Source organism: Talpa occidentalis, unplaced genomic scaffold (genome assembly GCF_014898055.3).
Source record: "Talpa occidentalis isolate TD23 unplaced genomic scaffold, MPIMG_talOcc4v2.1 talOcc4.76, whole genome shotgun sequence".
NCBI classification, from domain to species: domain Eukaryota; kingdom Metazoa; phylum Chordata; class Mammalia; order Eulipotyphla; family Talpidae; genus Talpa; species Talpa occidentalis.
The window spans coordinates 1-12,355 of NW_023605150.1; the positions used below are offsets into that span (position 1 = coordinate 1).

The window sequence follows — 12,355 nt, forward strand, 5'->3', positions numbered from 1 at the left end:
CTGTAACTAAACCCAGGGCCCACTCTCCCCTTTCACTTAGCCTCTAAGTGAAGGCCTTGGTCATGCTGGGTTGCCAAGCAGCTCATCTGGCAACTGCAAAAACCAGTGTGGCTCTGGGATGGTTGTAGCAGTTAGAGGCCTCTGAGAACTACAACTCCAGGACACAGTGAACTCAGGTTCAGCCCCAGCTGCCTTGAATGGCAACAGGGAAATCTTACCTGTCTTGGGAACTGAGAATCCTGACTTGCAGGACGTGCCTTTGTTTCTTGGATTACCGGTTCCCGTTTGAGAAATCCCCTTTACAAGACAAACCTGAGATGGTGAGATTACCTTGGTATTTTCATCCCACATGTTTGCTGAGATCCTGCTGTTTCAGTCTCTGGTAGGGCAGGAGATAGATGGAGGAACAGACTCATGAAAGGTCAATTCCCCCAGGGCAGAGGTTTGGGTTATAACCTAGGACATTGCATGTGCTCAATAAAACTGCTTCCATTGCACAAGGCTTTTCACACAGCTTTGCTAGCTCCTACTATAATGCACTATCCTAAAATGTGCTCTTTCTCTGTCTGGCCTCCAGGTCTTTGCACTCGCTGTTCCTCTCCCAGGAACACTTTATTCGTTGATGTGTCTATAGTCATGGTCAGAGCCTGGCACCGAGCAGGATCACATTAAATATTTGATGAGTGAATGAACGAGTGAATGAATGCCGTTGTCCATTGTGTAAGACCCCGGGAAGCAGGAGACTCCCTATTCATCTCGGTCCCCGCCCGCAGCCTGGAATGAATTCATCTTTTTATATCTTCTCCGCTCCGAAGATGGCCGGTTGGAGCAGGAGCAGGCAGGGCGTGGTACAGGATTGGGGGCTGCCTTGGGTCCCCTCCCATGTCTCCTATAAGGTCTCTTTTCCGGACGCTGCAACTTTACATCCTCTCCCCAAACCCAGGCTTGGTCACGCGACTCCCACGGCTACCGCTCCCCCGCCCCGCGGCGACCACCCAGGACACCCCAAACGTACACTCCTCCAGCAACACACGTGGTCCTTGGGCCCCCGCTTCCCATTAGCCTCTCCGGATTGGCTGGGGACTACCGTAGCCCTGCCCCCTCCGCGGCCCTGCGATGGTACGGCCCGCCGCGGCTAGGCGGGGCGAGAGAGTCCACTACGCCCTGGCGCGGGGAGGAAGGGCGTCGGGAGCCGGCGAGGCGGAGGGATCCCTCTGGAATGTGCCGGTCGCTCCAGCCCGAGACTGACGGAGCGGAGCGGATTGGCCGCGAGAGCCCGGCGGTCGCCTCTGATTGGCAGGCGGCGGGCGCCGGCCCCGCCCCTGCCGCGGCTGCGGGGAGGCCCTGGCCGGAGTTTGCGGGGGCCGAGCCGGCGCGCGGGGTGGCGGCGGCGCAGTCGCGGGCGCAGGTGAGTTTCTGGCGCGGGTGAGGCGCAGCCGCTCGGGGGACCCGGAACGGAGCGAACCCTCGGGGGGTCCGGAGGATCGTGCGGGGTGGGGTCGGCCCTTGGACGCGGCTGGAGGTCTAGCCGGGGTGCGGGGATGCCCGGGGCCCCTTCCCAGCGAGGCGCCTCTCCTGCCGCTGGGGCCGGAGGCAAACACCGCTCGCCCCAGGGATGCGGTCTCCAGCCGCACCCCTCCCTTGTCTCCTGCGCGCCTCTGGGCGGTTCACTCCGGGCGGGGAGCAAGTCCTGCCCGGCCCGGCCCCGGGGTTCACCGTGTCCCCAGCGTCCGGCACCTGGGGAGGATCGGGGAGGACGGGGGTCCCGATGATGATAATGAAAAAAATCACCCCAGCTAGTATTTATTGCATACTTCCGTGTCAGGTATAGACCATGTGTATTGTGTCATCGACTCTATAAACACCTCCTAGAAGTGCTGTTACTTCATTTAGAGGTGAGGCAGCAAACCCAGAGCGGTGGAGTGACTTACCCAAGGTCACACAGCCAGTAAGTGGCAGCAAGTGAGACTTGAACAACTGCCTCAGGGTGCAGAGCTGTAGTTTCAGCTACTAGACTAAATTCCCAGTGGCTCCATGGCACAGGTATTCCTAACCAGCTCCTCAGCCTGCTTCTGGCTCCCTCTCCCCCACCCCACGTCTACCAGACATACCATCTAGGCCACACCTGCTGCTCTTTGCTTACCCTAGGCTGGTGGGGGCACCTCCACCGCCATCCACCCAGCAGTAACTCGACAACAACCACTCAGACAGGAAGCTGCCCCATGTCCGTTCTCCCCTGAATGGAAAGGAAAGGCTAGATCCTGAATAGGGAGATAGGCAAGGCTCAGGACACTGGGGTCCTGTACCTGCTGAACTCCCCGGGCTGCCTGGGCCAAGTCCTGGCAGTAGGCGTTTTCCCCGGAAACCACCAGGAGCCGGTTTTTCAAGACTGAATCAGAGGCCTTCCTCCCTCCACTCCAAAGCAATACCTCTGGAAAGGGGAGCTTGGGCCTGGTTTGAGGGGAGACTGGGAACTTGGAGAGAGGGTGGTAGTTGGCAGTTCCTCTGCAGGCATATTCTAAGGATAGACACATTCATTCATATTGTGAATATTTTTTGAGTACCTAATATGTGTCAGGCACAGTTCTTAGCACAGAGGATATAACAATGAACATGATAAAAAATTCCTATTTTGGAGAGCTGCTTTTCTCAGAGGGGACAGCAAAAAACTAGTTCACTAGTAAATAAAGGAGATGCCTGAGATAATGATAAGTGCTATGGATAAAATATGGGGGGTGGCATGATAGAGTCTGTGGGCTGTGGGTGGGTTCTTGGATGAGGGGACTTTGGGGCAGAGACCCAAATGACAAAAAGGAGCCAACCTTGCAGACATCAAGCAGAGGCACAGCCAGGGTAAAAAATTCTGAAACAACTAGGAACAGTAGCTGGAGCAGGAGGTGAAGCCAAAAAGAGATTCTGCAGCATCTATGTATCACCTTAATTAGTGTGGAGCTTTCCCTCCATGAGATGGGAAACTGTTGTAAGATTTGAGTCAGTGGACTTACATGCTCTGGTTTTCTTTTTAAAATGGAGACAAGTTAAATAACAGCCTAAGATTGGAAGACAAGAGTTCTATCAGGGCAACACATAATTAAGTTCATGGGCCTGACTTGTCTGGACCATAGTTGTCTTTTACGTTTCTAGCAGACTGGGGCAACCCAGGGAAACTGCTTGGAGGAGGTGCCCTGGAGTAGGCCCTGGCAGGCAGAGAGGACTGTGATGTTCCTGGGAGGGCAGAGGAAGAGGCAATAATAATGATGACAATAATAATAATAACAGTTTCCTCAAGTGTCAGGCAGAGTGTTTAGCAGTTACATGCATTATCTCTTTGGAGTCCCCAAAACACGGTGAGATTCAAGAATTCTGCCCATTTTTCAGATGAGGAAACTGAGGCCCATCAAGTGAAGTGATTTGTCCATGATCACACAGCCAACGGTAAGTGGCAGGGGTGGGATTTGAACCCGGGTCATTCTGTGTCTTCTGGCCTGGAAGGGCAGATTCATCAATCACCCACTTTCTTCACAACTGTTATTCCCCCTTCACAGGAAGCCATCCCGAACCAGGGCATTGAGTATGGGCAGAGAGAATAAGGATATTGGGACTTGGTCAGCAGAATGTGACCTCCTTGGAAAAGGAGGATGTTTGAATCTTCTGTATTTACTGATGGAAATCATAGTAATAATCATTGTGAGTTTATTTATGGAACCTTTATTGTACACCAGGAACTGTTCCGGGCACATGCATGATTTCCTTGGAGCTTGGATAGGTTAACCTACTTGCCCAAGGTCATATAGCTAGTATGGTGAAGTCAAGTTCCAAACTCATGTTTTCTTAGCATCTTGCCTTTGAGTACAGCAGGTTTTTTAATAACATCATTTCATTATAGTGTTGATGAGGAAAATAAGACTGGCCAACTTTGAATGGAAGGATGTGCTTTCCTTATATTACATTTTGCTTAAAGACATAGTTTCCAAGAACCTATTGATGATGTTAAGTGAGGATGTTAAGTGGGAGGAGTGGGGAACCAGAAGAGGTGATTATGAGAGTTTTTTTGTTTTATTTCCACATTATTGATTATAGTGAAATAACTTGAGAGGGCAGTACTGGTTTATTCAGAACCTACTTTTTGTCAGATATTCAGTGAATGCCTACTGTGTGCTAGATCCAGTGATGATTAAGTAAGCAATAAAAAGACTGGTATCCAGAATAGAGGAAGAGTTACCACAAACCAGTAAGAAGAAAGGCAGGCCATGCAATTAAAACAGACTGTAATTTTCACAAATTGGCAAAGACTTAGAGAGTTCATAAAAAGGCAAACCCGTACGGTTAAAGGATGTATTAAGAGGTGTTCAGGATAATTGATTATGAGAATAGAAAACAAAATCACAGTGTAATATGAGGGAGATATGCTCCTATCTTTGTCACTCAATGAAGCACCAATCTGCATCCAGCCTTGTACTGGGAAGCAGGGGATGGGGAACCATATAGTGGGGCTTATACTTTTGCTAGGAGATAAAACCCTCTTAACAAAGAAGAGACTACAGCCATGGCCCTTCATCTCCCCAGAGGCAGGCACAGGAACTGGTGGGCAGGTGAACATTAGGATCATTCATTTATCCATTCACTCATTCAATATTTATTGAGCATCCACTATGCACCAGGCTCTGTTGTCTGCACTAAGGCAATAGAGATGAATAAGATAGTCAAATTCCCTGTCCCTTCAGAAAACAATAAGATAGATGAATTAAATGCATATTCTGCCGGAGGAGGTGAGAGAGTGAGTTATATGAATATCAGAAGACAGTGCAAAGGTTTTGAGACTGGATGGTACCTAATGTGTTGGAGAAACAGGAATAAGGCTAGTGTAGCTGGAGGGAATTAACAAAAGGGAGAGAAGAGGAGATGGAGATGAAGGGGGAGAAAGTAATGCAGTCTGATCTTTTGGGGCCTGGGGGCTGAAAGCGGGACTTTGACTTGTACTCTGAATGAGGTGGGAGTCTGGGAGGGATAGAAGCAGAGAACGGACATGACCTTACTTATGTTTTACAGGATCACTCTGGCTGCTGTGTTGGCAAGAGACCGTGGGGGGCAAGGGCAGAGGCCAGGAAACAAGGAGGCAGCTGTACTAGTTTAGGTGAGTTATAATGGAGCTGGACTAGGTGAAAGGAGGTATAGGAGAACAAGTGAGTGAGTGAATGAATGAATGAATGAGTGAAAATAAGGATGGGTGTAGCCCACTGGGTTCAACTAAATCCACAGTGGCCCCCTGGAAGAGAAAATCTGAAGGGAAGGATCAAAAATGCAGAGGAAAATAAAATTTGACATGATTTGATTCTCATGTCAACCTGGCCAGGTGAATGGAATAGCCCCATTTGCAGAACAGGCATCTGAGGCCTAGGAAGATTGCATCCCACAGGGAACCATTTGTGGTTCTGAACTTGGACTTGGGAGTCAGGTGTAGCAGATATCTGTGACTTTGTTTAAATCATGTGATTTAAACATGAAAACTGAACTCTTTCCCTAGTCTCTAAGGCCCCACACAGTCAACCCTGTCAGCTCTCTTACCTCCCCACTTCACACTCTACTATTGCTCATTCTACTCCAGCTGCTCTGTTCTCTCATTGATCCATGAGCCTAAAGCTGTGAGTCTGCTCAGAACTCTCCTTGGCTCCCATACAGAGCAAAAGCCCAAGTCTTCCCTGTGGCCCTCAAGGGGGCCCTGTCCCCACCTTTCTCAACTCCTCCTGCTGTCCCCTTTCCTCACTCTTTTCCAACCACATAAGCCTCCTCACTCTTCCACAGACAGTGGAACAGTGCAGCCAAGTGCAACCCCACCACAGAGCCTTTGCACTGACAGTTCACTCTACCTGAAACGTTCTTGCCTCATTTCCTTATGTGACTATTTCTTCCTGTCATTAAGGTCTCAGGTTCAATTTCACCTGCTCAGAGAAGCCCTCCCTAGCCTTATGTGCAGAACTTTTCTTGTTTTATTGTCTTTTTTTTTTTTTTAAGATTTATTTATTTATTTATACAAGCACTGGGTACAGTCAGAAGCGCGGGAAGGTGAGAGAATTCACCAGAGCCAGAGCAGGGAGCAGAGCAGGCAAAAGGACCGAAGTACACTGCTGAGGGGAGCAGCGGGTGCAGCAGGAGAGGTCTGAGCGCCATGCAGGACCCTCCTCCGGTGGCCGGGGAGCAGCCGGGGATCGAACCGGCGCTGCAGAGGCTGCAGGCAGCTTCGCAACCCAGCGCTCAACCGCTGCGCCACCGGGGAGGCCCTGTTTTATTGTCTTCATAACAGTATTAGAAGCTCTGTTAGACTCATGCATGCTTGCTCACTGTGCATCTTTTTCTGGACTATGTGTCTGGACAGCATGCACAGAGCACCAGCTAACCTGGACAGCACCTAGGAGTGAGTTTGAAACAGGCAGCCCTTCCTCCCAGCAGATGTGTTACCTCAGTAGGGAATGTAACTTGGCAGGCAGAGTGCTTGGCCTGGTGCTTTTTGCATAGTGAATAACCTGTGTAATAGCACAAGGTGGCCATAGTCAGAGACCTTACATATCAAAGGCAATATCTAAAATGGTGCAGCAACATACTAAGTGCCCCAAACTTAATTTTTTTTCATGGAGGGAGGGGGAAGAGAGAGCGTAAGAAACCAAGAGATGTTGAGGGAGAAGAAAGAAAAAGAGAAGAGAAAAAATAGTCTATCAGGAGAGGTTTTGCTGCAGTAAAAACCCCAAAAATCTTAGTGGCCAAATTCACTCCTGCTGCATGTTCATTGCAGCTCTCTGGGAGGTTCCCTCCATTGTAGTCAGCCAGGGACTGGCCTCAGGGAGTCACCATCTTATCAAAGGTGGCTGGTCACCTTGCCTGGGAGAAGCAGATTTAAAGGTCATGTGTCACTTCCTTTCACAACTCTTTGGCCAGAACTAATGTCATTCATGCCTGCCTGGCCTCCAGGAGGTCAGTAAATGCTATCTGCCTACCTGTTTGTTTTATTTATTTATATATTTATTTATTTATTTTAAAAAGATATATTGATTTACTTATTTATACAAGCACTGGGTACAGTCAGAAGCGCGGGAGGGTGAGAGAACTCACCAGAGTCAGAGCGGGGAGCAGAGCATGTAGAAGGACCGAAGTACACTGCTGAGGGGAGCAGCGGGCAGCAGGAGAGGTCTGAGCGCCATGTGGGACCCTCCTCTGGTGGCCGGGGAGCAGCCGGGGATTGAACCGGCGCTGCAGAGGCTGCGGGCAGCTTCGCAACCCAGCGCTCAACCGCTGCGCCACCGGGGAGGCCCTCTGCCTACCTGTTTTAAAGGAGAGAGTGAGAGTTTTTTTACACACAGCACTGAAGATTGTCTGACAGAAAAATAAAGGGAAACATAATTGCTCTGAGCCTCCATTTTCTCAGTTTTTAAGTGAGCATAATCACAGCATAACCTAGTCCCACATCACCTAGTGCACACCATGCATTGTGAGGAGGGAGTAAGGTCATGGAGCAGTTAGCATAGTGGTAATAGATATTAACTGCTATTATTGTTTCTGTAAAAAGTGTGTAAGTTCCAGAACAGGGATTTGAACTGAGGCCTGTCTATTCTCTAAGTATATCCTGGGCCTTTAGTGTGCTAACATGAGGAAGAGGCTGCCTGAGGCTGCTGCCCTGGTCTTGAACCCACTTTCCTGCTCTGCAGATCTCCTGGGCACACACCCTCTTCTCACTGCTCATGCCGCTGGGACTGGGGCGGCGGAAAAAGGCGCCCCCTCTGGTGGAAAATGAGGAGGCGGAGCCAGGTCGTGGTGGGCTGGGCGTGGGGGAGCCAGGGCCCCTGGGCGGAGGTGGGGCAGGGGGGCCCCAAATGGGCCTGCCTCCCCCTCCCCCAGCCCTGCGGCCCCGCCTCGTATTCCACACCCAGCTGGCCCACGGCAGCCCCACCGGCCGCATCGAGGGCTTCACCAACGTTAAGGAGCTGTACAGCAAGATTGCTGAGGCCTTCCGGCTGCCAGCTGCAGAGGTACGGCTGGGGAGCCAGAGATGAGGCCCCTAATGGTGGGCTAGAGGTCTGGGAATGCTGGGGCACAGATGCTGAAGCTGAAGATGCTGAGGCTTGCACACCAGTGAATTACGGGAATTAGAGACCAGGGTTGGGTACTGAGTTCCCATCAGACGTTAGGAGGCCTGCACCCCAATGATTGTGGGAATTGGAGGTCAGGACACAGATGCTGAGTTCCCATCACACCTTGGGTTCTGGTGGGAAGTTCATGTCCCTGTGAATTATAGGGACTGGAGACCAGATTTAGATGCTGAATTCCCGTCAGGCATTGGAAGGCCTGTGCCTCAGTAGGGTAAGGGAGGGAGGTAAGGTTTGAGTCTCCCCTACCCCTGCAGGTGATGTTCTGCACTCTCAACACCCACAAAGTGGACATGGACAAGCTCCTTGGTGGCCAGATTGGGCTGGAGGACTTCATCTTCGCTCACATCAAGGGGCAGCACAAGGAGGTGGAGGTGTACAAGTCAGAGGAGGCTCTGGGGCTCACCATCACGGACAATGGGGCCGGCTATGCCTTCATCAAGGTGCCTGGGGGTGCACAGGGCACAGAGAGTCCTGAGGGTAAGGCCAGCCATAATGCCAAAGGGCAGAGCCCTGGGAGCTGACAGTTCCTCTCCCCTCCAGCGCATTAAGGAGGGCAGCGTGATTGACCACATCCAGCTCATCAGCGTGGGTGACATGATTGAGGCCATCAATGGGCAGAGCCTGCTGGGATGTCGGCACTATGAAGTGGCCCGGCTACTTAAGGAGCTGCCCCGAGGCCGTACTTTCTCTCTGAAGCTAACAGAGCCCCGCAAGGCCTTTGGTGAGGAGCTGAGCAAGACCTCCCTTGATCTCCCTGCTCATTTGGGCTCAAGCTGCAATGTAGAGAGTTACCAGCAGGTGGTGCCCAAACCCATCCAGCTGAAGTGGAAGGGGGAGCAATTCTGCCCTGCCCTGGAGAAGGGGTGCTGGCTCTTTGCCCAGCCTGGGGGGAGGGTGGGACCAAGGAGGAAGTTGCCCCCACACCCTGTTTCCAGGAGCCATTAGGTCAACCAAGCACCCCCAATCCTGGCCAGCCAGCCCCTCAGCCCTGAGAAGCCAGGCTTGGCTGCCCTGTGCCAGGCTTCCCCCCCCCCCCCCCACTTTTCCGTTTGGCTTCACTAACTCTCAGGAATGGAACTACGGCCCCTATGGTGGGGGTGGGGGACTTTCAAACACTTCCCCAAGCAGATAGGGCTAGTAGGCAGCCCAGCAGTTGTACCCAGCTAGAGACCTAGGCCCTACACCCTCCTTTGTCCCCCAGTCCTTGGGGGTCGAAGTGGCTTTTTCAGGTTGTCCTTCAGACCTTTTCCATCGCCAGTCCCTGACTGCTTGGCAACTATGCCGAACCTCAGTGAGGAGTCCTACCTTCTTAGGGTCACCTCCAACACCCCCCAAGCCCACAGAAGAATGGAGAAAGTAGAAGGGACTGTCAAGGCCAGCAGGCCTGGGTTTCTGCCAAGAGCCTGCCGGACTGGGCTTCCTTATTCCTTTCTGCCTCCTGCAGACATGATCAGCATGCGTTCAGGGGGTGGCCGCCCTGGCTCTGGCCCCCAGCTGGGCACTGGCCGAGGGACCCTTCGGCTTCGATCCCGGGGCCCAGCCACAGTAGAGGATCTGGTGAGTGTTCCAGCCAGACCTCAACCCCCTTCCCTGCACAGCCATAAGAGGCAGCATCACCTTCCAGCGGAAGGGGTCTGAGCGGGTTGCCTGGATTCAGATCCACCTGTGTTGCCTCCCAGCTCTGAAACCTTTCTTGGGCCTGTCAGCCTTAGTTTCCTCATCTATGAAATGGGGATAATCATACTGACATGTTCAGCATTGTGAGCAATAACTAGGATATATACAGAAAAAGCACTCAGTGTTTAGTAAGTACAGTTACAATTATAATCATGTAATTATGATATTGCTGTTACCCTCCCCCACTCCAGCCCTCAGCCTTTGAGGAGAAGGCAATCGAGAAGGTAGATGACCTATTGGAGAGTTACATGGGCATCAGGGACACAGAGTTAGGTGAGTAAGGGGATCCTGGATCTGGGGGCAGTGGGGAGTCTAGGAGATGGGCTTCTAGGAGCTGTTGCCTCTGTCTTTGGTATCTCCATTCTGCTCCCCACCCACAGCGGCCACCATGGTGGAGCTGGGAAAGGACAAAAGGAACCCAGACGAGCTGGCTGAGGCCCTGGACGAGCGGCTTGGTGACTTCGCCTTCCCTGATGAATTCGTCTTTGACGTCTGGGGTGCCATTGGGGACGCCAAAGTTGGCCGCTACTAGGCTGCCCACTGGACCTTGGGATGACCTGGGCCCAGCCTAATGGGAATCCCCAGTTGGGAGGAGGGGACACCATGGCCAGGACCCTAGTATCTGGCTTGGGCCTTGCTCAGCACCTGGAGGATGATGCAGAGTGGAGCAGAGGTGGGGCTGGGCCCCCTGCCCCTCTCCAATCGGTACCACCCCTTCCCTGTTCCCAGCCCACCTGGGGGTCCCCATCCCCCCCACCTCACCCCACCCCCCTGTGGCCCTCTCCCGCCCCACCCCCACTGTCCTGTTCCCCACCTACCTCAGCAGGATCAGGAGGGGAGAGGGGCTGGCCAGAATGAGCCGCCAGCCCCACCCTCAACACTTTCCACATCAGCTGCCAAACTGGTCCCTCTCCCTGGGGCCTTGGGTTCTGTTGGGGGTGGGGGGGAGTGACCTCCCTCATTTCCTGATGCAGGGAATGTAGAAGGGGAGCATTCCCCCCTTGGCCAATGCAATAATATCCTCCCGCTCCCACCCCTAGAGAAATCCCCACACTGTGGAGTCTGTTACCTCTGCATTTTAAACACTAGTCTGCTGTGAACCCTCCCAATCCCATGTGGCCCCCTCAGCCCAGCCCTGAATGGACAGGGTGGGACCAGGAGGGTCGAAGGCAGTGGGCTTTTGTATCTGAATTTGCTGTCTTGAACATAAAGAATCTATCTGCTGTTTGACCTGTGTGGACTTCGGGATGGGGGGGGGGGGTGGAGGTTGGGCCGGGGCTGGGAAAGAATGCAGCAGCTGAAATCCATCCTCCTCTGGGCTCCCAATTGAATTAGGAGCTGGCTGAGCGCCGCCCATCCCCGCCCATCCCCTCCCACCCGTTCTGCCTGATGAGGATCCTGGCTGCTTGCCATCAGACTTCCAGGCAAGGCTGGGGCTTCTTGGCCTACTAAGGGTTCAAATCTTGCTTCCTCCTAAACAAGGCCTCCCCCGCCCAAGCCTGATGTGAAAGGTGGGCAGCAGGCTGTTGGCTATGTCCCACCACAATCCAGCACAGAGCCAGGAGTGTGAGGACCTGGCTTGGAAAGAAGGTGGAAAGGCCCCAGTTAGAACCTTACGCCTGCCTAGGCAAGTGCTCTGGGGAGGACCCCCACCCCACAAGACTGTGGGAGGGGGCAGTCTTGGTGAGACCCCTACCCCAGCTGATTGTGGACCTGAGGGGTCTGCTGGTGTCCATAGCACACCAGGCTTTGCCTTGGACATAAACCCAGCATGCTTGTTTTGACAGCTCGCTTCATCCTCAAGGATTGAGGGGGATCAAGGAAGAGAGTGTGGGACCCTGGCCAGACCTGGAGGGAGGGGTTGGGATTGAAGCGAGGGGAGCCAGTCCAGAGGTCCCTGCAGGAATGTTTGGATGCAGGGAAGTCAGTCAAGCCGGCTCCTGGTTTACACCAGGCAGAAGATGGGCCCCAAGGTGAGGGGCCAGAGCAGCCTCTGTCAAAGTTACCCTGGCATCCCTGGCATCCGTGGGTGCTTCGTGTGTCTATGCTTGTAACTCAGCTGTGTGTCTCACTGTTGAGAGTAGAGCAGTGATCTGAGTGTTGGTTTGTGATTAAGGAATAGGGGCTTAACGACTGTGTTTCGGGGGTGCTGATAAGTGTGGAGTGTGGCCGTGTGATCACATTTGGTATGTCCAGGGTTGTAATCATTTGTGTCTCTGGGTGCTCCCATTTCTGGCATGGGGGTGACTGCTAGATCTTGGTATGTCCAGGGGTGCCACTCTGTATCTTGGGGGTTTGGTGTGTACCCGAGGAGCCTGTCCTAGAATGTCAGGGGTGACTCCAGGTAATATGGAGTGAAACTATTTCCCAGCACTAGTAGGTGGTGGTGGGGTGCATTTCTGGGTGTTGAGAGAAATGGCCGGTGTTAGAGATGATAACTGGTACATCTGGGGTGCTGGGGTGAGACTGTTTTGTGAGTTGAGTGATGTGATGATGTCTGATTCCAAGCCCTCTAAGGAGTGTGGTTTCCACTGCCCTGG

At 52.8% G+C, this 12,355-nt stretch overlaps 1 protein-coding gene across 2 annotated transcripts; it reads left to right on the plus strand.

The window, feature by feature from the left end:
• The first annotated feature begins 1,369 nt into the window (after positions 1-1,369).
• Positions 1,370-11,047, plus strand: LOC119233321 (PDZ domain-containing protein GIPC1). Of its 2 annotated transcripts, XM_037495564.2 has the most exons (10): positions 1,370-1,408; positions 3,379-3,435; positions 3,546-3,687; positions 5,050-5,134; positions 7,698-8,018; positions 8,393-8,578; positions 8,679-8,859; positions 9,583-9,695; positions 10,007-10,088; positions 10,196-11,047. In XM_037495564.2, the coding sequence occupies exons 5-10, from the start codon at positions 7,731-7,733 to the stop codon at positions 10,345-10,347; spliced, it is 1,002 nt and encodes a 333-aa protein (XP_037351461.1). In that variant the 5' UTR covers positions 1,370-1,408; positions 3,379-3,435; positions 3,546-3,687; positions 5,050-5,134; positions 7,698-7,730; the 3' UTR covers positions 10,348-11,047. The 2 variants fall into 2 exon arrangements, with proteins under 2 accessions (XP_037351461.1, XP_037351460.1); XM_037495563.2 differs by lacking the exon at positions 3,546-3,687.
• Positions 11,048-12,355: the final 1,308 nt, after the last annotated feature.